The sequence below is a fragment of the Eulemur rufifrons genome, chromosome 20 (genome assembly GCF_041146395.1).
Source record: "Eulemur rufifrons isolate Redbay chromosome 20, OSU_ERuf_1, whole genome shotgun sequence".
Classification (NCBI taxonomy): Eukaryota; Metazoa; Chordata; class Mammalia; order Primates; family Lemuridae; genus Eulemur; species Eulemur rufifrons.
The window spans coordinates 4,143,021-4,164,686 of NC_091002.1; the positions used below are offsets into that span (position 1 = coordinate 4,143,021).

Sequence of the window (21,666 nt, forward strand, 5' to 3'; positions counted from 1 at the left end):
ATTTGACGGAACCTAATTTTCCTGAGCATCTCCTCTGTGCTAGGTACTTTGCCAGGTCTTAAGATTGGCCACAAATGAGACACCAACCTTAGCAAAGACGAAGGGACAGATGGGGGCCCAACATCTAATGTTGAGGAAACCAAAGGAGGCAGTAATTGTGCATTTCAGAGGAGACGATACCTGAACTGGGTTTTGAAGGATGAATAGGAGTTTGCCGGACAGACAAGATAGAGGAAGGGCAGGAAACATCATGTGCAAAAACACAGGGGCATGAAGCAGCCTAGTGTGGGAGGAATCCTAAGAAGTTTGGAGTGGCTAAAGTGTGAAGTGGGAAGAAGATGGTGGGGGTGTCTTCTGGGAAGTCCATCCAGGGCTGGATCAAGGCAACCTCCTGTGCCAGCCCATGCGGTCTGCACTCTATTTTGAAGGTTATGGAGAGCATGGGTTTTAAACAAGTGGGGCTGCAGATTAGAGCAAGCACTTGGCCACAGTGTTTGGAGGGGCTGGCAAGGAGGGAACTGCAGGGTTTAGGGAGGCAATGTTTGGGCCAACTGGCAATGCAGGAGCAGAATTTGGTAGGATGCTTGGCCATAAAGCCTCATCCCTCCTGGACCTTCAGGACCCAGTTGAATGAGAAGTTTTATTCCTCGTGTTCCTGGGAGGGGCTGAGGCTGGGGCAGGACTTGGTGTTCTACATTCCCCGACTCCCACCCCTACCCTGTGTGTGAGTTCCTCTCTCCCTCCCTCTGCCTCTGTCTCTTCCTCTCTCTCTCACCTTTGCCTGTGGTTCGCAGAAGAGCAGAGCTATGTCTCCTGCCCTTTGCATTAAAGTCACATTCTGCCCTGGAGATTTATTGCATTTTAATAAAACTCCCTGAGTGGGAAACATATGAAGAAATTGTCATTGTTTTCTATTATGTAATAAACCTCGCTTGAGTGTGCTTTGAAAGATGGAGCCATAAAACTGTTTCCAGGTCAAACAGCATCCAGGGACTGTGCCGGCGGCCAGTGGCATTGAGGGGTGCGCGTGGCTTTGGCCGCCCAGAACTGCCACCTGTCTGGTGGGTGCTGGGAGCAGTCACTGTGTTTCTCTGAGCCCTGGTTTCCCCATCTAGAAAATGGGAGCTGATGGGATTGGCAAAGTTTACTTAGCACAAGGGTCCAAGACATGTAGCTATTTTTATTATACTATAAGTGTAATCGTATTTGGGGGTAAAAGCCAATGTTTGTTCTAGTGTGGGAGATGGATGTCCCAACTCTGTCACATATGAGGGACCTTGGGAAAGTCACTGGCTATGACTAAGCCTGTTTTCCCACCTCTGAAATGGGTATCTTTTTTCCCAGAGGTCTGCTGAGGTGGGCGAGGGTGCTTTGCAAGGTCTGCAGTGATTGTGGGGCCAGGCGTGCGCTCTGTGTGTCCTTGGGGAGGACACAGAGGTCAGTCGTCCTTTCCAGTTCAGTGGGGAGTGGGCAGGAGGCGACCTGGGGCCAGCATCGTGGGGGGCTGCCCAGGGCAGCTGGGGCCTGGGAGGGGCATTGATGGATTGGGGGAGCAGTCCCCCAGGGGGTGCTCAGTGCATTTCGGTTAACAACACAGGAAAACACAGGGATAAGCGAGTGGAGGGTTGAAAGTCACCTGGAAGAAGTCGACCCCGTGACAGGTGTCATCTGGTGTGATCAGATGATCATAAGGCACCTCCCGGGTGCCCTGCCGGTGTTGGGTGCCATCACTGGAAGATCTTTCCAGTGTCATTGTCACTCCTCCCTCCCACACCTCACCACCCCCACACCCCCACCCCCCGTTCCGCCTCCTCCCTCCCTTTCTTCTCAGTTTTTCTGAGCACTTAGCACATTCCAGGTGCACCCTGGACTCTGGAGATTCAGTGTTGAATGAGAGGACATGGCCTCTGTCCTCACGGGACTCATGATCTAGCAGGGAGGCAGTCGCCGGAGGAAGCCCCCCCAGTAGTGTGAGCTGTCCCTTAGGGGGTAGGTGCTGTGGGCAGGGCATGATGCTGAGCCCAGAGGTCAGACTGGCTTTTGGGGAGTGTGGCATCCCATGGAGACCTCAGGATGAGCCTGTTAGCCAACACTTAGGGGGAGTATTTTAGGCAGAGCAGACAGCCCATTAAAAGTTTGAGAGATAGAAAGTGGGTGAGACATTGAGGGTGAGATGGGGTGTGAGGGGCAGGAGGGCTGTGGGGCACAGAGGTTCTTATCTCCACTCCATGAAGAACCTAATAAAAATAGTGTCATGCCTCAAAAAGTCTAGCTCAGAAATGAGGGGATCTGGAAGCTGTGCCCTCTGCAGGATGAACCTCTGAAGGAGCAGGGTGGCCATATATCAGTTAGTGTTTGCTACATAACAAATGACTCCCAAAATTAGTGGCTTAAAACAACAGCAATTCATTTAGCTTGTGATTCTGTGGATGGGCAAGGTGGGCTGGGCTCAGCTGGTTGGATCTTCTGCTATTGACTGGGTTCAGTCAGGCATCTGTAGTCAGCAGCCAGTTGTCTTGGTGGTTCTGGCCAGTGCATGGAGCAACGGGGGCAACTGGGCCATATGATGTGTATCCTCTGACAGGTTAGCCTGGGCTTATAGGCATGGCACCTGGGCAGAGGTTCAGGAAAGAATGGAAGTTCATAGGCCTCAAGGTGCAGGCTTGGAACTCACACATTACTTCTGCACATTTTGTTGACCAAAGAAAATCACTACGACCAACCTTTATTCAAGGGGTGGGGAAATAATTCCACTTGTTGAAGGAAGGACCATCGCAAATGGGTGTGGACACAGGGAGGGGATTAACTATGGCCACTTTTGCCAATAGGGTATTTGGTCTGGAGAAGAGAAGGTCTAGGGAGGGAATTAAGCTATTTCCAGACTGTTGAGTGCTTTCCTTGGTCGGGGGCTGGAGGCAGGCAGTGTGGTGGGGTCCAGAGGACAGAGCTAGGATCTGGGACTCCATCCAGGAAAGGCCTTTCTACCAGGTGGAGATCCATCATGGGAACTGGCTGGCTTTGAAGACTGGATTATCAGGAAAGACTCTGTGAGCCTTGCTGGGGAAGACATGGCAGGCACTCAGGTGATAAATAAAGGGTGGCCTCTGAGGTCACAGCAATGGGCCCTGTATTGAATCCAGCCCATGCCTGGTTGGCCTTGCCCAACTCGTGGGGCTTTCATTTCAGCCTTTGCAGTGATTTCTCTGTTTTTCCAACACCCTGTCTACCAGGAGATCTGCAAGTCTTTGCAGTAAAGAACCCATTGTCTCTGGAGCGCACAGATTTCTTTCTGTGAAAGCTCATTGATTATTCTACTTTTCTTTGCAGACATTGGCATTTGGAGTTAGTCTTTATCCAAGGTGAGCAGGTGTCATATGAACTGCAGATTGGCAAGACCATCTCAGACAAGCAGGTCTTTCTGTACTGATCCAGGACTTGGCCAAGACATGCTGGTTTCCCAGGAAAACCTGGATGAAAGCTAGATCTCTGGGGCTGAGAGGTAGCAAGCTCTATTAGTCAGGGTGTGTTAGCTGCTATAACAAACAGCCCCAATGATTCAGTGGCTTAACAGGATGAAGTTTCTCACTTGTGCAGTGGCCCAGTGTGGGCATTCCTGGCCCGGTGCTCCCTGGGCAGCTCTTATATAACCACTGATGCATGAAACCAGGTTCCTTCCACCCTGTGGCTCTGGACACTCCCTTCCCCCTAGGCAGGGCCCAGGAGTCCTCCACTCTGGCAGGAAGTGGAGATAAGAGAACATGGAGGATTAGACACGGGAAGCTGGGAACTGTGGGCCACTATGTGTCTGGGGGACGGGGTCTGGCATGTGAACACCACCAGCTCCGGTGGGAAACAGCTGCCGCCACACCACGCACCTTGGGATCAGCAGCCCTGGGAGTGAAGCAGCTCTCCCATTGCTGGCTGAGGGGCACAGGCAAGTCTCCTCCCTCTCTGGGCCCCAGAGTCCCCCTCTGTGCAGTGGGCACACTGATGTTCCCACCTGGCGAGGTCGTGGGAGCCATCGGTGAGGGGACCCCGTGTGAGCGCTATGCTTTGGCCTGGCTGGGCACAGTCCTCAGTAACATGCCTGATGTGTAGAGAGCATCCAGAGCTCTGGTCCAGTTGGTGGTGTGGGGGAGTGGGCATATGGGGCACTGGAGAGGTTCTAGAAGCTTCTTATTTGCCCACCTAGAGGCTGACTTCACTGCCGCAGGAAGGCAGGTGGTCAAGCATGGCCGTGGAAGGTGGTTCAGTGTCCTCAGAGGGTCTGCAGACCTGACCTTCACGTTCCTTCCTGGCCCCCTGAGTCCCTCGCCTCCCCCGAGCCTCAGATGCTCCCTCGCAGGCTCCAGCGGCCCTGGGGAGACTCAGTGGAGTTCGGGACTCACGGGTCCTGAGGCCTCTCCTCAGACCCCGTCCGTCGTGCCGGCCAGCCCACCCGCCACCACTGCCAGCCGGAGCCACATGGCGTGTGCAATCCCACACAGAGCTGACGCGGGTTCTGGACTTGGCACCGAGCCGCCTGCCTGCCTCTCCGCGCGCCATTGCCGGGGACGGCAGGGTGCCCAGCGCTTGCTCACCAGCAGATGTTTGCCATCACTTGTGTCTGGTTTTGTTTTCTTCCGTAGAGACGGAGCCCTGGGCCCAGTTCCCAGTTCTCTCTGTGAGCCTGGGGACCCTATCGCTGTTTTGCTCCTTCCTTGCCCACATGGCATTTGAATTTAAATTCTGTTTGGGTCTCCAGCGAAAGCTGTTGGCTGGAGGCACATGGAAGGCTCTGGGCTCTGTAGTGTGTCCCTGTCACACATTTCCCAAGTGAGTCTCTGTTCCCGTGGCTACCCCGTTGTGCCCTCTCCTCTCCCGACAGAGGTCGCTAGGAGCAGGCTTTCAGCCCCAAGAGATCCGCCCCTGATTAGCCATGTGGCCTTGGAAAGTTACTTTTCCTCTCTGAGCTCAGGTGACCCCATCTGTAAAATGGGGACAATGACATGGCCTGGATGAGGTGGTGGATATAACACCCAGGGCTGGCCCTTGCAGGTGTCGTCCCTCGTTACTGTCGTCAAGCAGCATTGCTGTCCTTGGCAAGATTGCAAGAGGGCGGGGTCCTTAGCTCCCCGAGGCCCTTTGTGCACGGATGTGCGTCTCCAGAGCCACAGGCCCAGCATGGGACAGCGAGCGACTGTGCCAGACTGGCCCTGGGGGTCTGGAGCCTCCATGTCCACCTCCTGTCACCAAGCTGGCTCGTGCCTCTGTCATCTCTCTGCTGGACGACGGCTGTCCCCCAGTCTCTCTGACTACATGTTGGCCTCCTCCAGCCTGGGGGGCTCTTGATGAAGGTCAGATGGTGTCACCGTGGCCTCCTGCTGCCCTGGGAGTGAGATTCAGGGGTCTGTGGCGAGGGCGGCCAGCAGCCTGGGGCTGAGGTCCACTCTCCTCTCCCTTGACCTTGAGTCAGTCGTTCCCCTCAACCCCCGACTCCTGCTTTGTGAGCTTCAGGGGAGGGGATTGGACCAGGCTGGCAGATTCCAACCTAGGCGATGCCACCTTCCGTGACTTTCCCTCCACAAGCCCTGCATCTTGGAAGGCAGAACCCACCGGATCACACAAATCGATCCTCCCCCTGTCTATCCAGGGTGACATATGCCTTGGTTTGGCATGTGGGGGGCTGACTCTCCATCCCCCTCCTTGTCTTGGGAGCTGCGTCACCTCTGAGCCCCCAGACCTGGCCGCCTGGGCCCCTTGGTCTCAGAGCACCCTGCTAAGGCCGCACCCCTCCCTGTGCCCCTGTAACCTGTAGCCCTGTCCGCTTCTGCCCGGGTGACTGTGCTGGCCACCCCAGACCCTATTCTCCTCAGTCTCTCCATCCTCTTGCAAGTCAGTGAGTTCCACCAGAACGTCCCAGGAGCTGGACCTGCTCTCCACGCCCAGGGCATCTCCGTCTCTGGCCTGGACGCCACCACTCGCTCCCCGGCACCCTTCCCTCCCGAGGGCGTCCACCCGGCCACTGCAGTGAACCTCAGAGCAACGAGACTTCATGGCCCGGCTTAGAACTGACCCATGGCTTCCTGTCACACTTAGAGGCCCCCCAGGGTGCCACCAGTTTATGCCCCCCGCCCCCACCAGTTCTCCAAAGACCCTGGTCCTCACGCGCTCCAGGCCCCCAGCTCCTGCCCCTCCCTCCACCTCCCACCTTCCCCCAGCTCATCCCTCCTGGAGCCCCCACCCGCCACGCCAGCTCCAATCCTCAGATTCCAGCTGAACGTCACCTCCTGAGGGCCACCGTCCCTGTCAGCCCACGGTCGGGAGCCTTCCCAGAGATGCAGTTTTCTCTTTGTTGCATTTGTCACAACCTCACAGGATTTAAGTGCATCATTTATGATGATATTGTTTTAATTCAAGTTCCCTTTCAAACATTATTACTGGCATTGCGTCTTCATCTCTGCTTGTCTGTCTGCCCCGTTAGGCGGCAGGCTCGGGGGAGCCGTGGGTTCATGCTTGTGTCCCAGGGCCTGGAGCAGCGCCCGGCACGCAGCTGGGCCCCCGCCTCGGAGCAGAAAGCAGAGAGACTGGGTGTTTTGTTTGGCCGTCTGAGATGCTGGCCTCTGACTGCTCTTTGGGGGACAGGTCAGCGTCATGACTGGGACCAGCCTCCCCTCGCCCAGCACCTGGCATGGGTTAGTGCTCGGGATTGTCTTTAGAAACAGAGAGTGTGTGGTAAATGTGTTTAACAACCCGCAACCCTGATTGTAGAGTTTGCCAACTTCCATGGTGTAAATTTTCCCACCATGGTGGCCAGTTTCAAGCTGCCAGAGTGACATCACCGAACGCAGCGTTGGGAGAGAGAGACGTGCTGTGTCGCCTTCCGCTGGCTGGTGCGAGCTGGCGCCAGCGCACTGTTGCTTAGGAAGACTCCTGGGTGCACCAGCGCTCCAGGACTCTGGCGGCCTGTGAGGGTGCTGCTGGCCCTGCGGAGCAGACGGGGTGTTGCCAGCTTTTCCCGGGAATCTCAGCCCCTGGCCTGTCCCCACGACCCCTCACACCTTTTCTGCTGTGTGAGGAGGAGCCAGGGACAGGGGTGCTGGCCCCGCCGTGGGGGCTCCACTGCTGTTAGCTGTGAGACTCTGGGCAAGTTCCATGCTCCCCTGAGCCCTGGTGCCTCTTATGAACGGTGGGGTGGTCATTATCTCCCTTCAGAAAGCCCGATGGCAGCAGGGTGAGGGGTGCGTGGACACTGTGACAGACATCTGCGTGCGAGACCTCCCGAGTCCTCCCTCCCATGCGGCCACCACACGCAGGCTCTCATGGGTCTCGGGAGGTCACCCAGCCCGAGTGTGTTGGGGCCAACACTAAAATCCAGGCTTGAGAGACATCGGACCATGAAGCCCCCAGCACCACCTCTCAAAGTGCAGGCACTCTGCTCCCGGGACCCTGCGGGGGCGAGGTGCCTGGGTGGGCGCGGGATCAGTGGAAGGCTGGCCCGTCGGTGGCCTTGCCCCTTCTGTGGGCCGAGCTCAGGGGATTGCGATGTTCCTGCAGTTCAAGGTGGTGCCAGATTCCAAAGCCTGCGTGTGACCCTCCCTCCTGCTTTCCTCAGCTCTCGCATTCCAGGGTATCAGATTTTCCTAAACTAAAATCTGCCAGGGACGGCACAGCAGTGAAAGAGCCGCCCATTTTCAGCTTTGCTGCGTGCCTCAAATTCCTGTCCCTCGATGGCGGTGGGATGACCCTGGGCTCCAGAGTCCCACAGGACCGGCCTGAAGACCCTCTGGCAAGCACCTGCTGTGTGTCTCCAAGGCCCCCCTCTTGCGAGGAGATGACCCAGACAAAGGGTCGTGCCCGGAGAAGGCGGCTGCCCTTCCTGCTGTCCTTGCAGGCTCTGTTGCCCGTGCCCTTGGGAATGCCAGCCTGAGGAACTGGTTTGGGAGTGGTGAAACTTGCCCTGCATTTTGCAAATACTCCCACTGTCCTAAATAAATGAGGGTGGCTCAAGTGCCACCCACCCCCTCCCGGATCAGGAACCTGACACCCGAGTGAGTTTGCTCAAGACTCAGAAAGAAACACCCAAGGCTTCTGAGCTGTCAGGCGCCGTCAGGAGGCCCAGGCCCTAAATCGAACTCGCGCAGCTGCAGATCTGGGGCCTGTGGAGGGGCTCAGCCCGGTCTCCAGGCATGTTTGCTTTGGCCAGCAGGGGACAGAAGCAGAGCCTCACTGAGCTATCGGCGCTCACGAGTCACGAGGTCTCGCTGCGCAGCTTCAGGCTCTGAGCTCGCTGGAGAACCGGGCAAAGGGTGGCAGTGGGCCACCGTCCTCGCAGGGCGCCCGCACTGGGGCTGGGCCAGCCCACGGGAAGGGGCCCTGGCTCTGCCTGTCCACACTGCCGGGCCCTGGGCCTATTTGAGTTTGTGCTCCAATCTAGTCCAGCCTCTTCTGCTTACAGAAGGGAAACTGAGGCACAGAGGTGACACAGTCCAGTCCGGGGGAGCTGGACCTGGAACCCCGGCCTCTAGAGGGGCAGCCCCTTGGGACTCAGGAGGAACATGGCTTGTTGTTCATCAGCATATCTCGTCGCCGGAAAGAGTCACACGTACGACGCTGTGGCCCTGGAGAAGGCGAGGCCAGGCCTGTGCTTTTCTCGCGATCCCCGAGACCCCTTCGCCCACCCTCGGGGAGCAGGTGGTCGGATCCTGCGCTGGCTGGCGGCCCCAGCCAGGGAGAACCCAGCATGGCTTTGCTGGCCTCGCTGGCCAGGGACACTGTCCAGCTCTGGAAGGGCCCTTCCTGCCACACAACCTGGGGGTGGCACTTAAGCGCCACATTTCCAAGTGTAGATGCCACTTCCCCAGACTCAGAAATACAGCAGGGAAAAGGGGATTCCTGCCCCACCTCCCTCGCCCCCCTTAGTGAGAAAGCAGTGGGAAAGTGACAAGAAGAGGACAGAGTCGCTTCCCCACCTCCCCTACCCCAGCGACTACCGGGTTTTCTCGTCGGCCTGTGACTTAGAGGCCCCAGCAGGCAGGCGCGAACAGGACTGCCCAGGGCAGGCGTAAGTGGTCACCTGGCCACCGGCCTCGTTCAGGCCACTCTGGACGCTGAGGCCAGGTGGGGTGAACACAGCACCAAGGTCTCCCTCCCCACAGGGGCCTCTGACCGAATTCCAGGTCCCCCTGCTGTGGGAAGCTCCAGGAGGGGGTCTGTGTCATCGGCTGGTTGGGAACAACACACGTATTGGTATCTCGCGTGTGCCGGGCACGGGCTGTGCCCTGACATGGTTACCTCGATCGTGCCTGGACGAATCCCTTGGTGAGGGGCCTTCGTCATCCACGGTTACTCGTGGGGAAACCGCAGTTAGGTACACTTGCCCAGGGCTGTTGAGTAACCTGCCCAGGGCCACACGGGTCTCGGGCAGCAAAGCGAGTTTCAACGTGCCTGTCTGCCTCGCTCTGCGGCCTTGGGACGCCCTGTCTGCTCCAGAAACGTCCAGTGTGCTGAGGAGGGCCTGACCCCAGATGACAGTGGGGGACGAGTTTCAGGGCAATGGGGCCCTGAGGACAGGCTTCCTGGGGAGGCCGTGGAGGTGGGGCCCCTGCAGGCAAGGAGGAGCTCAGTGGTGCAGCGGCCGTTTCTGGCCTGGAGTATCAGGTGTGCGTGAGCCGCGAGCACTCGCCTGCCTGCAGCCAGGCCTCCCCGGGCCAGAGTCTGGATTTGGAGAGTGCTGGGTGTCCCGGGAGAATTCTGGCTCAGCTGGAGCCTCGTGGGCAGTGTTGGGGTGATTGTGTCCAGCATGGGGTGCGTGGAGCATGACCTGGGGCTCTGGTAGAGGAAAGCAGCCCCTCCCGTGGACGGCTCAGGTGCCCGGCTCTGTGGTGACCGGACGCAGCTGATGTGCACCAGCCCTGGCACTGGAGCCAGACCCTAGCTGTAGTCCAAGCCCGGGCTCGGGGCCCAGGCAGGAACGCCACCCTCTCTGGGCTGCGGAGATTTGGAAAGAAGAGATTCACGTCGGGGGGCTGCCTCCTGCCCCACTCCACTCCCAGGCTCCAGCAGGGGCAGAGGGGGCCAGAGTGCCGGGGTAAGGGGCAAGGAACTGGGGTGCACCCATGACTCAGGGAGCCTGCTCCATGCTGCCTTTGGCAGGTGACCATCCTTGGGGGGCAGAGGCAGGGAGGGTGGAGATGTGGGCAGGGAGGGGGAGTGGGTGCCCTCACCCAGGGTCTGCTTCGAGGGCTCCTTGGGGAGGTGACAAGGCCCTGTGCACACCCAGGCCCAGTCCTGCAGTCAGTGGCGGGTCCTGGGGACACAGCCCATCTGCCTGTGGCTTCCCCAGGCCACAGAAGACACTCTTGTTGTGCACAGCGTCCCTGGGAAGGCCACTGGAACCAAGCAGAACTGATTTGTTTTTGTTTACTGGGGAATGGGGCTCCCTATTTCATACCATGGCCCGGCCACGGCTCAGCCTTCTCAGAAACATCGACCACGGGAGGCATTGGCGTGGTGGTCTCTGGCCACGAAGGGCAGGCCAGGGGGAGGTTTTGGCTGCAGATGATGGCTTCCAGAGGGCCAGCGTTCGTGAATCATCCAGTCCTCCGGAGCCTGTTCTGTGTCGGCTCTGTCCTGGGGTGGGAATGCCCCAGGGATGGCCCTGCTGGAGCTGAACTCCACAGAGGAGGCCGGGCCTCGAACAACACAGTGGGTGAAACCCCGTGGGGCTGCGGAGTGGGTGGGTGCAGAGAGGCATGTAGACATCCCGCCCTCACTGCCGCTGCGGGCAGCCTGGGTGGGGGGAGGGCGGGTTTGGGGCCAAAGGGGCTGGGACAGTGGCTCAGCTCTGTGTAGACGGGCCCCCGGGGGGCATGGCGCTCACCCCCTCCCAGCCTCTCGCAGGCCAGCCTTGAGTGGCCAGTGACATCCTGGGGGCAGTTTCAGGCCACGTCACACACACCTGTCAGCAAGTGTCCCCCCTGACTCACGGCCAGGCCAGAGGAGGGCTGCAGCTCCGTCCTATGCGGGGGGCGTGCTGGGTGGGGACACCTAGCAGCAGGCAGACCGAGAGCCTCCTGGGCCTGTTCTGGACACAGTGGGTGGTCTTTGGGGGACGCCTGCAGACACCGAGTCCAACAACCCAAGGCTTCTGTGTTTCGGAGCTGGAGTGGCGCTGCCTTACCATGGCCATGTCCAGGCCCAGTGGGCGGCGTGATCCCCACCCCCGGCCCGTTGTCCTCCTCCCGCGCAGGGCTGACCCGTGGGTCCAGGTCTGCCCAGCCAACAGCAGTCGGTACTGGGAAGTCCAGAGACTCAGGGCAAGCTTGCCTGTGTGTCTGGGGCATTGGCGAAGGGCCCAGGACGTTTACCTAAGAGCTTGGGTGTGGCCTTTCAGAAAAGAGCGCCCAGGCCTGGGCACTCCTCTTGTTTGAGGGGAGAATCCATCTAAATGGACCTCACTGACCCAGGCCTCACGTGAAACGGTGGCTTTAGCCCTAGGGACTCGTGTGTGTGCCCCACAACTGTTGGAGCACCTACAGGCCCTGGGCGAGGCACAAGGACATAGCAGGCATCACACCCAGTGGCTGTCCCTGGGGGCTCACGGTGTGCTGGGGAGACAACGCAGCGTGAGAGGAAACCACAGTGGGTGGCTCCTGTGGGAGGGGCCCCCCAGGCAAGGTGGGGACTGTTGTAGCAGCTTTGGGACGGGGCCTTCCGTGGCAATAACGACGCGGCGCACACCGTTGGGAGAATGCTTGCGGTTTATACAACACGCGCACGGCCAGACTCGCCGGGGGACCCCATCGGCCTGAAATGGGTTTCGCTGGTCACAGCAGACTGACCGATGCCGGTGTCAGGGAGGAAGGAGCTCCAGGACGTTTCCCTGGGTTGTCTCAACATCCTTATGTGGCAGGTGTGGTCATCCCCATTCTACAGATTAGAAAAGTGAGGCTCTGACGGGCGAGGGACGTGCTTGCTGGGTCATGGCTCTGGACTGCCCTTGCTGCTTCACGTACCTCAGCCACGCCAGGCCCCTCAGGGCTATTCCCGGGGGCTCTGGCCTGGCACGTTTTGCCCTCCTGATTTTGAGCACACCCCGAGACCTCCTTTCTGCACATCACCAGGGCGGCTGAGAGTCTCGGGTGCCAGGAGTGAGGGCGTCCCTGCCGTGGGCCGAGACATCGGAGGACTGTTCTGAAGCCCAGCACCCCTCGGGGAATGTGGCCAAAGTCCCAGACTCCTCCCCAGCAAAGTGCAGAGACACTTGTGTGTCTCACATGCTCCTTTGGGGGCCACCCCTGGGGCCTCCAGGTTGAGAAGCTCTGTCCCAAGTGAGTGACGGTGCCTGTGGGTGAGATCCAGTCCCCTAGCCCCAGCTGTGGACGAGAGGGGTCAGCCCCCCTAGTGGCGGCCCCTCTCCACCCATCCTGCAGCCCCCACCTCCGCTCACCAGCTGTGGCCCCAGCCTGCCTCCCAGCCGGGCGTCCTTCTAGCAAGGGGCAGAGGGGGCGCCTGAAGCTACTGCCAGGGTCCTTTGGACCGTCAGTGTCACACAGCCTTGGAGATGAGGGGCTGTTTGACTGGGGTGGGGGTGGTGCACATGGGCTTGTTACAGTCCATCAAAGACATCTGCAAGGGCCTCGTTGTCAAGACAGAGCGCGTCAGGATCAGAAACACCTGGCTTTGCGTTTCAGCTCCGCTCCTCTCCTGCCTCCCTCCTGGGAGCCTCAGTTTCTTATCTGTGGAATAGGGATGGGGACAGCACCCACCTCTTGGGGTCCCTGTGGGATACAGGAGCCCCCCGCAGCTGCACTCGCAGGCTCTGGGCTCTGGCAGCCACGGCTATGCCTGCTCTTCACCGCGGAAGGGCGTCTCCTTCCACACGTGGCGCTGGCAGTGCTGCACGGCGTTGCACAGCTCGGCGGCCGCCTGGCTCATGCACCAGAAGCTCGGGCCCGTGATGCACTGGTCGGTGCCCAGCAGCGGGGTCCTGGGGCCGTGGCAGGCCCCCACCTTCTTGCACACGGCCACGGGGTCCATCATGTCCTGGAGGCTGTCGATGAGCACAGGCTCGTACTGGGTGACGAAGTGGTTGCACTGTATCATGTAGGGTAGCGGCAGGACGGTGCAGCCACCCTTGAAGGCCATGAGGATGTCCCGCTTGGTGCTCTTGCGCTCCAGGTTGTGGGAAGACACGCTGAGCAGCCTCTTGCACCCATTGCAGAAGCTGCCCTGGTTCTCTGGGTCCATCAGTGGGGAGAGTGTTGTCGCATGGGCTTCATGGACCTCCCGGGTCCGCCTCCGGCTGCCACACAGCCGGAGGGTCTTGCACACTTTTTCTGGGGAGACTTTGGCCACGAGCTGCATCAAGGAGGGGCTATAGGTGTCCACCAAGGTGATGCACTGCCGGACAACAGAGGCAGGCATTACCGAACACACACGCTCCAGGGCGTGGCTGATCATGGCCTCGGAGCTGTTGGACATGAGCCACTGGTCCAGCTGTTGGACCACGTCCAGGCACACCTCGCAGGTCAGGCCAGGCTCCATCCGGAGCTCGCTGCTCTTCCTCGGCAATACTAGCTCCAGAGGGGGCACCCCGTCTGCAGCAGCCTCGTGAGCTAGGCGGGCAGGCGCGCTCGGCTCCTGACAGAAGCCCTCCTTCTCGCAGACCTCCTGCGGTAGAAGGCTCAATGCTTGCTCGGCAGGGGTCAACCACTGGAGGAGATAGTTCTTGCAGAGGAGAGCCAGGCCAAGCCCCAAGGACTCACACTGCTCCTGGATGTTCACCTCTGCCAAGGTGGGGCTGGACTGGACAGCATCCTGGAGCCGGGAGACCAGCTGGACACAGTCTTGGCACACGGCTGCCCTGGGTATCTTGGGAGGGTAGAAGCTGAGGAGCCCTTTGGCCATGAATGGGGACAGTGCCTCAGAGGCGTCCTCCTTGGAGAGTGGCCCAGAGGTGGCCAGGTGTCTCTGCAGCTGCTCACAGAGTGTGAGTGCTGTGCACACCTGTGCTGCGGCACTGCCTGGGGCTTCTCGGAGCATGGTCAGGACGGCCACACGGTGTGTGTCCACCATCCACTGGCATCTAGCTGAGGACTCCTGGCTGGGGAGCCATGTGCAGGCCTTCCTCATCAGAGTCAGGATGTCAGACTCGATGGTGTCAGGGTTCAGCCCATTGCCAGCCACGGCTGCTATGTCCTGGCATATGTCGCAGGGCAGGGACTTCCTGGGGGGATTGATCCAGACCACCCTTTGGCAGTAATCCAAGGCCCCACACCTTGCTGCCGCCTGCAGGTCCTGACACCACACCTTGGATCCCTTTGCACACTCCTGGGGGCCCTCGGTGGGGCTGGCCGCGGCAGCCCCCAGGAGGCTGGCCAGGAGAAGCAGGGCATGCAGCATGCTGCCCAGTGACTCGCCGCTCCAGTGCACCTGGCGCGGCGGCTGCTATAAGCCCAGCTCCCCTGCCTGGCCCCAGGGGAGGTGCAGGAGGGCGCCCCGCCTCCCGGCCACTCCCGCAGCCTGACACGTGCCCCACGCCCCTGCACAAGCCTCCCTGGCCTCTGCCTGGAGCACCATCCTGCCCTCCTCCCCCCTGGACAAGCCCTTACCCCCGTGTCACAGCGTAGCTTACAGGGGGTGAAGCTCAGTGCTCGGTCCTCTCTCTTGGGAAGCCCTCCTAGTCCCCAGGCTGGGGTCCCCTTCCTCCCGGGGCTGCAGCAGCTTCTCGGACACCCTTCCCCGTCATTCACTGTCCTATCCGACTTGTTTGCGTGGCCTGAGTCCCCTCCTAGAGTATGCGAGACCCTGCAGGAATTTCTGCCCCAGTTGGGTGGCACGGAAGGTGTCCTATCCTTCATTTGCCAGAAGATTAAGTGAATCCAATGACTGGCCAAGTCGGGAAGCTGCTGTTGTCTAATTTGGCCTCAGGGCCACGTGCCCAGCCGGAGTTCTGATCCCAGCTCTGGCCTGAGCTCCTGAGCCCAGTAGGTTTCTTCATTCTGGAAATTTCTATCAAAGGCAGAGCGTGGGCTGATCCACAATAGAGATGTAGTAATGTTTGTTGAAACCATACACACAAAGGGGGCTTGTTTCATTCCTATGTCATTTGTTATCTTATTTTTTTTTTCTTCCTTAGTTTTTAAAATGGTTCTTACACAACACTGTCAGTGCTGGGAGAATGCACACAGGTGTCTTGAGTTGGGTCCCATGCAGTGAATGGAGCATTCCGGAGCCAGCCTCGCCTTGGCCACGTGCCACGTGGCTCACTGCCCCCACCGGACCCTCCCAGGGAGTGGGCAGGTCAGAGAGGCCCGGTGGCGAGGGCTCCCCTGGGCCCTGCACCCCTCTGTGGGTGTGAGCCCCACACGTTGGCATCCTCAGCTCGCTTCCTGGGCTCTGGTGCTCCAGCGGAGGAGCGGAGGAGCGTGTCTCCCAGCTATGCGGGTCAGGCAGCCGCCTAGTTGGCCTCGCCCACCCGAGGAATGTAGACGGGGCACTTCCCACCCCCTTCCTGCTGGGGTGCTGGGGTTGGGAAGGGATTTGGAAAACAGGATTTGCTGAGCTCTTTAAATGACTTCCAAGGACTGTGGCTGCTGGGGACCAGAGCAGGGGACAGTCTCAGGGAGGTGGTGGGACGCTGGGTGCCCTCAGTGCAGGCTGCCCTCGGCTGGCTCATCAGGCTCATGGACAAAGGTGGTGCTGAAGATGTGGGTGCCGGTACCTAGAAGGGGCTCGGGCACGCACGTGCTGGTCCATCTCGACAAGCTGTCGCGTGCCGGCCACACATTCAGCCCATCGCCTGTTATTTATGGGCATCACTCGCATCCCACAGGGACTGGGCGCAAGGCTGCAGCAAACCCCAGACCCTGTCCCTTGGTGTGAGCCTGCAGACCTCCTGCTGGTCCCTTGCGACCCAGCCCCCACGTCACTTCTTCCAGCTCCTTGCACGGAGGCTGTGTCTCCCGGAGCCCAGAACGTTCTTATCTCCCCTGGGCCCAGCCAGTGCCTGCTAATTAAGTGCTTCTTTGGCTCTACATTATTTTCGTGAGATTCGTCCCTGCTGCGGTGCAGAGTTGTGGAGCAGCTGTTCCCACTTCCGGGTAGGATTTCACAGGGTGGACGGAACTCACCATTGGACGAATTCCTGGGGTGCACTGCCCCAGTGGTGAGGTTATCTGTTCTACCTGAGACGGGCATTTGGGCTGTTTCCAGCTTGAAGCTGGTGCGGTGGCACCGCTCTGACCATTTCTGGCCATGTCTTGGCACATGCGTGTCTTCCCGTCCTCACTGGGTTTTATCAAGGGACAGAATTGGTGGGTGCAGCGTGGGCATGTGGCGCAGATGCTGCCAGGCAGTGTTCCAAAGTGGTTGTACCAGTCCCGCTCCCCTCGGCGGCGTTTGGGGAATTCTGATTGCCCCATACCTGTTTTGTTTTGGGGGTGGGGTGTTTCCAACACCAGCATCCAATCCTCAGTGGACGCCGCGTGGGTGGGCATCCCACAGCTCAATTCCGTTCTGACAGCAACCACGGAGTGAGCCCAGACCCTGCCGCGGTCAAGCTCAGTCCCACAGACGGCGCCACTTCAGACCCAGTCACAGGTCCCGGGTCCCACCTGCGCTTCTGACCACGCGGCCATCGCTCGGGGTCCCACAGCGCCCGCTCAGGTTTGGCAATTTGCTGGAATGGCTCACAGAACTCAGGAAGGCCCTTTACTTAGGTTTACTGATTTGTTATGAAAAATACAACTCGGGAAGAGCCGATGGAACAGATGTGCGGGGTGAGGTTTAGGGATGGGGTGCAGGGCTCCCACGAGTCCCTGGGTGCGCAGCCCGTGCTCACCAGCGCGGAAGCTCCCCCAGGCCCCTCATCCCAGGGGGCTCCATCCTCGGCTCCACCCTTCCCAGAGGCCGTGGGCGGGGCTGAGAGCGCCAACCCACGCTGGCCCTTCTGGGACCAGCCCCGCCCGAGGCTATCTGGGGGCCCCAGTGGGCATAAACTCAGGTATGGTCAGAGGGCCTTGTTACGAATGACAAGAGATGCTCCTGTCACTCAGCAAATTCCAAGGGCACAAAACCAAGCATCTGTCTTATTATACCACGGGGGCTTACGGTTTATTTCGATACAACTTTGAACTTGGAGGACAGTTGCAAAAATACGCGAGCACTCCCTGTCCCTGTTGTGCCTGCTCCCTCCCCTCTCCTCTGTTGTCCGCCCAGCCCCCTCCCAGTCTACCCACACACTCTGGGTGGAGACATGTGTCCCTTTACTCCGGTTGCTCCAGGGTGTATTTCCCAAGGACTCACACACTCACAGTGCCTTGATCAAAAAAATCCAGACCTGTAATGAAGACAAGGTACCATCATCTAAGCCACAGCCCACTCCCAGACCTGTGTGGGTGTTTGTTCCCCAGGCCCAGCCCAGATCCAGGTCACACCATGTGCCAGCTGGTCACGGTGCCTCAGTTGCCTTCCGCCTGCAGCCCACTGGAGGCTTGGCCGGACTTTCGTAGCACTGGAGGACAGGCCGGTCATTTCGCAGAACACCCCTGTCTAGGTCTCCTAGTGCTAGCTCACGGCTAGACCCCAGGCGCCTGCTCCTGGCGATGGTGGTCAGTCCCAGTGCTGGTGGTCCGATCCCTTGGATAAGCTCTGGCAGTTTCCTTCTCTCTAAAGTTACTATTTCCCCCTTGTAATTAGTAACTGATATTTAGAAAGAGTATTTTAAGCACGTGTGAGTATCCTGTTCCTCCTCAGGTGTTTGCCCACTCGGCTGAGCATGCACTGCTTTCCTACCCCACCTGCTTCTGCGGGGATCAGTTCCTACTCGTCTGTAAAAAAAGAGCTTCATCTTTCCCTCCCTCTCTTCTTCTTCCCTTTTTCCTTTTTCTTTTTTCCTCTCTCTTTCTTAAAACGAACACTCAGAAATTTTCATTTTATTTTTATTACTTTTACTTTATTATTATTTTTAACATTTTATTTAATAGGTTATAATCCACTATTATTGCTTTTGATGCTTAAATTGCCCCGGATGCGACCTGTGGGAGCCCCCCCCACCCCCCGAGCTGTGCCATGTCTCTTTGACATGTCCCCGTCATTCTTTGAGCACTTGTGTACTTTCTGGCACAGAAATTGTTCCAGGATCATCCTGTGCCTTCCTGGAACCAGCCTGGAATCAGGCGCTGTCCAGGGAAAGTGACTATTGAGAGACCGAGACCCGGACACTCGCTTGTTGCTGCTGCTCTGCAGGATTTCCGGGCTCCTTGGTGGAAAGAGCCGGGAGAGCTTTCCTCCTGCTGATGCCGGGCAAGAGAGGAGGGAAGGAAGAAGGGTGTGTGTGTATAGAAATATAGACACATCCTATCATAGGCACAGGGCAAACATGTATGTGCACGTATATACACATATGTGCATGTGTACGTAACATGCCCTCCACCCATCTTCACCAGGCCGTGAGTTCACACTGACACTTCCAACCCCGCAGAGAGCCTTGCAGGCCTCTCCTTGCAGTATCCGTGAGTCTTCCCCGACAGGGAGAAGCCTGTCTCCCGTTACCCTGAGCATATTTGCTCATTTGCTGAACCCTAAAGTAAGACGAAGTGCTAACCCAGTCCACCGGGAAAGGCGAGCCCTACCGCAGGCCTCTGTTCACACGCACTGCCCTTTATCCTGTCGAGATCAATTTTACGTACAGCAAAATGCAGCCATCTTAACTGTGCAGTTCAATGAGTTTTGGCAAATACATGCACTTGTGTAGGTTCCACCCCAGTCACCACGCAGGTGGTCCCTCCCGTCCTTTCCGGGTGCTCCTCAACGAGAGCAGCCACTTCCCTGATTTTTTGTTCACCATAGATTAGTCTTGCCTGTTCTTGAACCCTGCAGCTGTGGAGTCGAGCAGGAAGGGGTGGGTGTTCCCGTGTCTGCTTCTCTCACTCGCCGTCGCGGGATCCCTGTGGCTGCACGCTGCCTGTTCACCTGCTGGGCAGCGCTCCATCTCCTGGCCACACACAACCCATTTGTGCACCGTGGGTTGATAACGGGCAGTTTCCAGTTTGGGGAATCCAAACGTCGCCACTGTGAACATCCTGGTGACGCCTGATGGTGTAGAGCGCGTGCATGCCTGCTGGGGGTGTACCTGCAGGTGGGGACGGCTGGTACAGCGCATGCGTCCCTGCTGGGGCGTACCTGTAGGGGCGGGGCATCTAGTACAACGAGTGCGTGCCTGCTGGGGTGTAACCTGCAGGTGGGGGCGGCTGGGCATGGGCATGTGTTCTGAGCAGACCCCAGGAGACCTTTCCACGATGGCGGCACCAGCCGCTGTCACCCCCGTGGTGCTGCTGTTGCTGGCTGCTTCACATGGCTCTGATTTCAACCCTTCCGTAAATGCAGAAAATAATATAATAAACATTTATTCACCATCCATAATTTTAAAAATGATAACAGTTGCTGTATTTTTTTAAAAAAAATTCCATTTGTTTCAAAAAGTTACGTGAAAGTTATTGACTTTTTCTCCCAGAGTAAAGACAAGCCTGACCACAGTGGGGAAGGAGGAGGGTGGGACGCGGCCACTTTGTCGGGGGATCCCGGCCTGGAGCCTGGGAAAGGAGCAGGAGAGGGCGTGCTCTCTCCCCCAAAGAATTGTTCTTGGGGGGATGGAGCTTGCTGTGGCTTGCTTCAAAGGGGAGCATCTTTGAGAAAATAAGGAAGGCTTTGGTGCCGAGCGAGGGGAGAGAATCCCCCCTCTGGTGCTCCACGCTTTGCGTGCCATCTCACCCCCATGTCACTGAGGGTCCTGAGCCCTGCTGGGTAGAGGGAAGGGGTCACCCTGTGTGCACAGTGCGCTTGCTGTGTTCCTACCACACTGGTCTGGAGGGCCAGGGTGACGGAGCTGCCTGCTTCCCGCCCCAGCCCCGCGGGCTTGCCCAGCCTGTGTCCGTCCGGAATGTGGGACTGCGGATGGCGCCACCTCGTCTATCCTTCCACCCTCTGCCTGGCCTCTGGCCGCCCCCACTCACTCCCTGCCGTTCCCACGCTGCCCCTCCCCTGCCCTCTGCCTTCCCCGTCCTCTGGGTGCCATTCGTGTCCCCGCCTTCACTGCCTGCCCCGTGGGCCCCAAGGGTGGGAGTCACGCAGCACTTGCTTCGCAGGCATTTCCTAGGCCCGCCGGGAGCTGGGGCTCAGCAGGGAAGAGGACAGACCAGGAGTGGGCGTTTGGGGAATGAGTGCACACGAAACGCCCCGACTGCCAGGCGGAAGCGAGTTCTGTGGTGCGAGAGGCGGCAGGGGAGGGTGGAGGCCGGGTCGAGTGTGGAGGATCTCTGCCCCTGGGAAGGGGGTGCCCAGCGCCAGAACAAACTGGGTCCTGGGGAGAGCACCCCAGCAGGGACACGGCGAGGGCAAAGGCCCTGAGGTGGGCACTGCTGCCGTGCGTGCCGCAGCGAGGAGGCTGGGAGGCGAGGGTGGGAATGGAGGCCCTCCTTAGCTCTCAAGGAAGGCTGAGGTGGATTTATCAAGCACGGCCTTTGTGAGGGCCAGAAAGAGACGGCACCCAGGTGAGGCCGGGGTCAGGGATTCACCCAGGAGAGCACCCCTTGCATGTGCCCGGCGCGGGTGCACACACACACACATGCATGAATACACACATGCATGCATACACACACACACACACACACACACACACACAGAGCCCCAGGAGGGAGGGCGGGCCTAGCGGTGGCAAAGGCAGAGCCCGGGCCCCACAGCTCAAAGGCGCACCTGGCGGGGCAGAGCCGCAGTGTTCGGGGCTGGCCAGGCCCTGAGTGGGAGGCCCGGCCTGCCGGAGCGCAGGGGCACGGGTGCACAGGGGAGCTGGGCAGAGGTCGGGGCAGGCACAGGGGTGGCGGATTCTCGCTCCAGTGGGAGGAAAATGGCCCCGTGAGCACCCTGGCCAGAGTGTCCCCCAAGTCGGAGGTTTGTGGGCCTGGATCTCATCACCAAGCCCTAGAGAAGAGCTGGGTCTGGGAGTGGGCCGAAACCAGACTCCCGTCCACCTCCTCCCTGGGGACAGGTCAGCCCCTTGGGTCCCCTCCTCTCACGCAGAGACGTGTTTGCTCCTGGAGGGAGGGAAGGGTGGCATCTGCAGGGAGTTACAGGCTGCAGGGAGGACCGACATGTCACAGACGAGTACCACAGTGAGGACAGGCCGCATCACGCCTCCTGGGGCCCCTCGGCACGCCCTGCCCAGCTGAACCTGACACCCCCACCTCGGACCACCCAGCCACAGGGGCCTGGTTCTACCCGACAGGCCCCCTTGCTTTGGGGTGACCACAGGGCAAAGGGGCCAGTGCCCATCCTCCAGTCCCAGCACCGCCCAGCTGGCAGCCGTGGCACCTGTCCTGTGAGCAATGGATGGAGGATGTGGGAGTTTTCTCTGGCTGATGAAACCAGTTACCGCAACTGGGTGACTGAAAACAGCAGAAATGTGTTCTCTTGCTTGCGGGAGGCCAGACTGGGAGTCGGATGTGAGGAAGGCCCGGGGAGAAGCCTTCCCTGCCTCCTCCTAGGCTGTGGTGGTTTCTGGCAATCCCTGCTGTGCCTGGGCATGCAGACGCAGCACTCTGATCTCTGCCTGTCGTCCCAGGGCCCTTTTCTCTGTGCGACTCTGTGTCTCTGTGTGACTCTGTGTCCAGATTTCCTTCTTCTTCT

General features: G+C 59.2%; 2 protein-coding genes across 2 annotated transcripts in view; one reads left to right on the forward strand and one right to left on the reverse strand.

Moving 5' to 3' along the window:
* SORCS2 (sortilin related VPS10 domain containing receptor 2) overlaps positions 1 to 21,666 on the forward strand; it is a 467,883-nt gene that overhangs the window by 199,925 nt on the left and 246,292 nt on the right. The gene's annotated exons all lie outside the window — the stretch shown is intronic.
* On the reverse strand, positions 12,823 to 14,394 carry PSAPL1 (prosaposin like 1). The gene has a single exon (XM_069496044.1). It carries the CDS (start codon positions 14,383 to 14,385, stop codon positions 12,823 to 12,825), a length of 1,563 nt encoding a protein of 520 aa, XP_069352145.1. The 5' UTR covers positions 14,386 to 14,394.

Coding starts and splice junctions, on each gene's coding strand:
- PSAPL1 (XM_069496044.1), bottom strand. CDS start 14,385: ATGCTGCATGCCCTGCTTCTCCTGGCCAGCCTCCTGGGGGCTGCCGCG.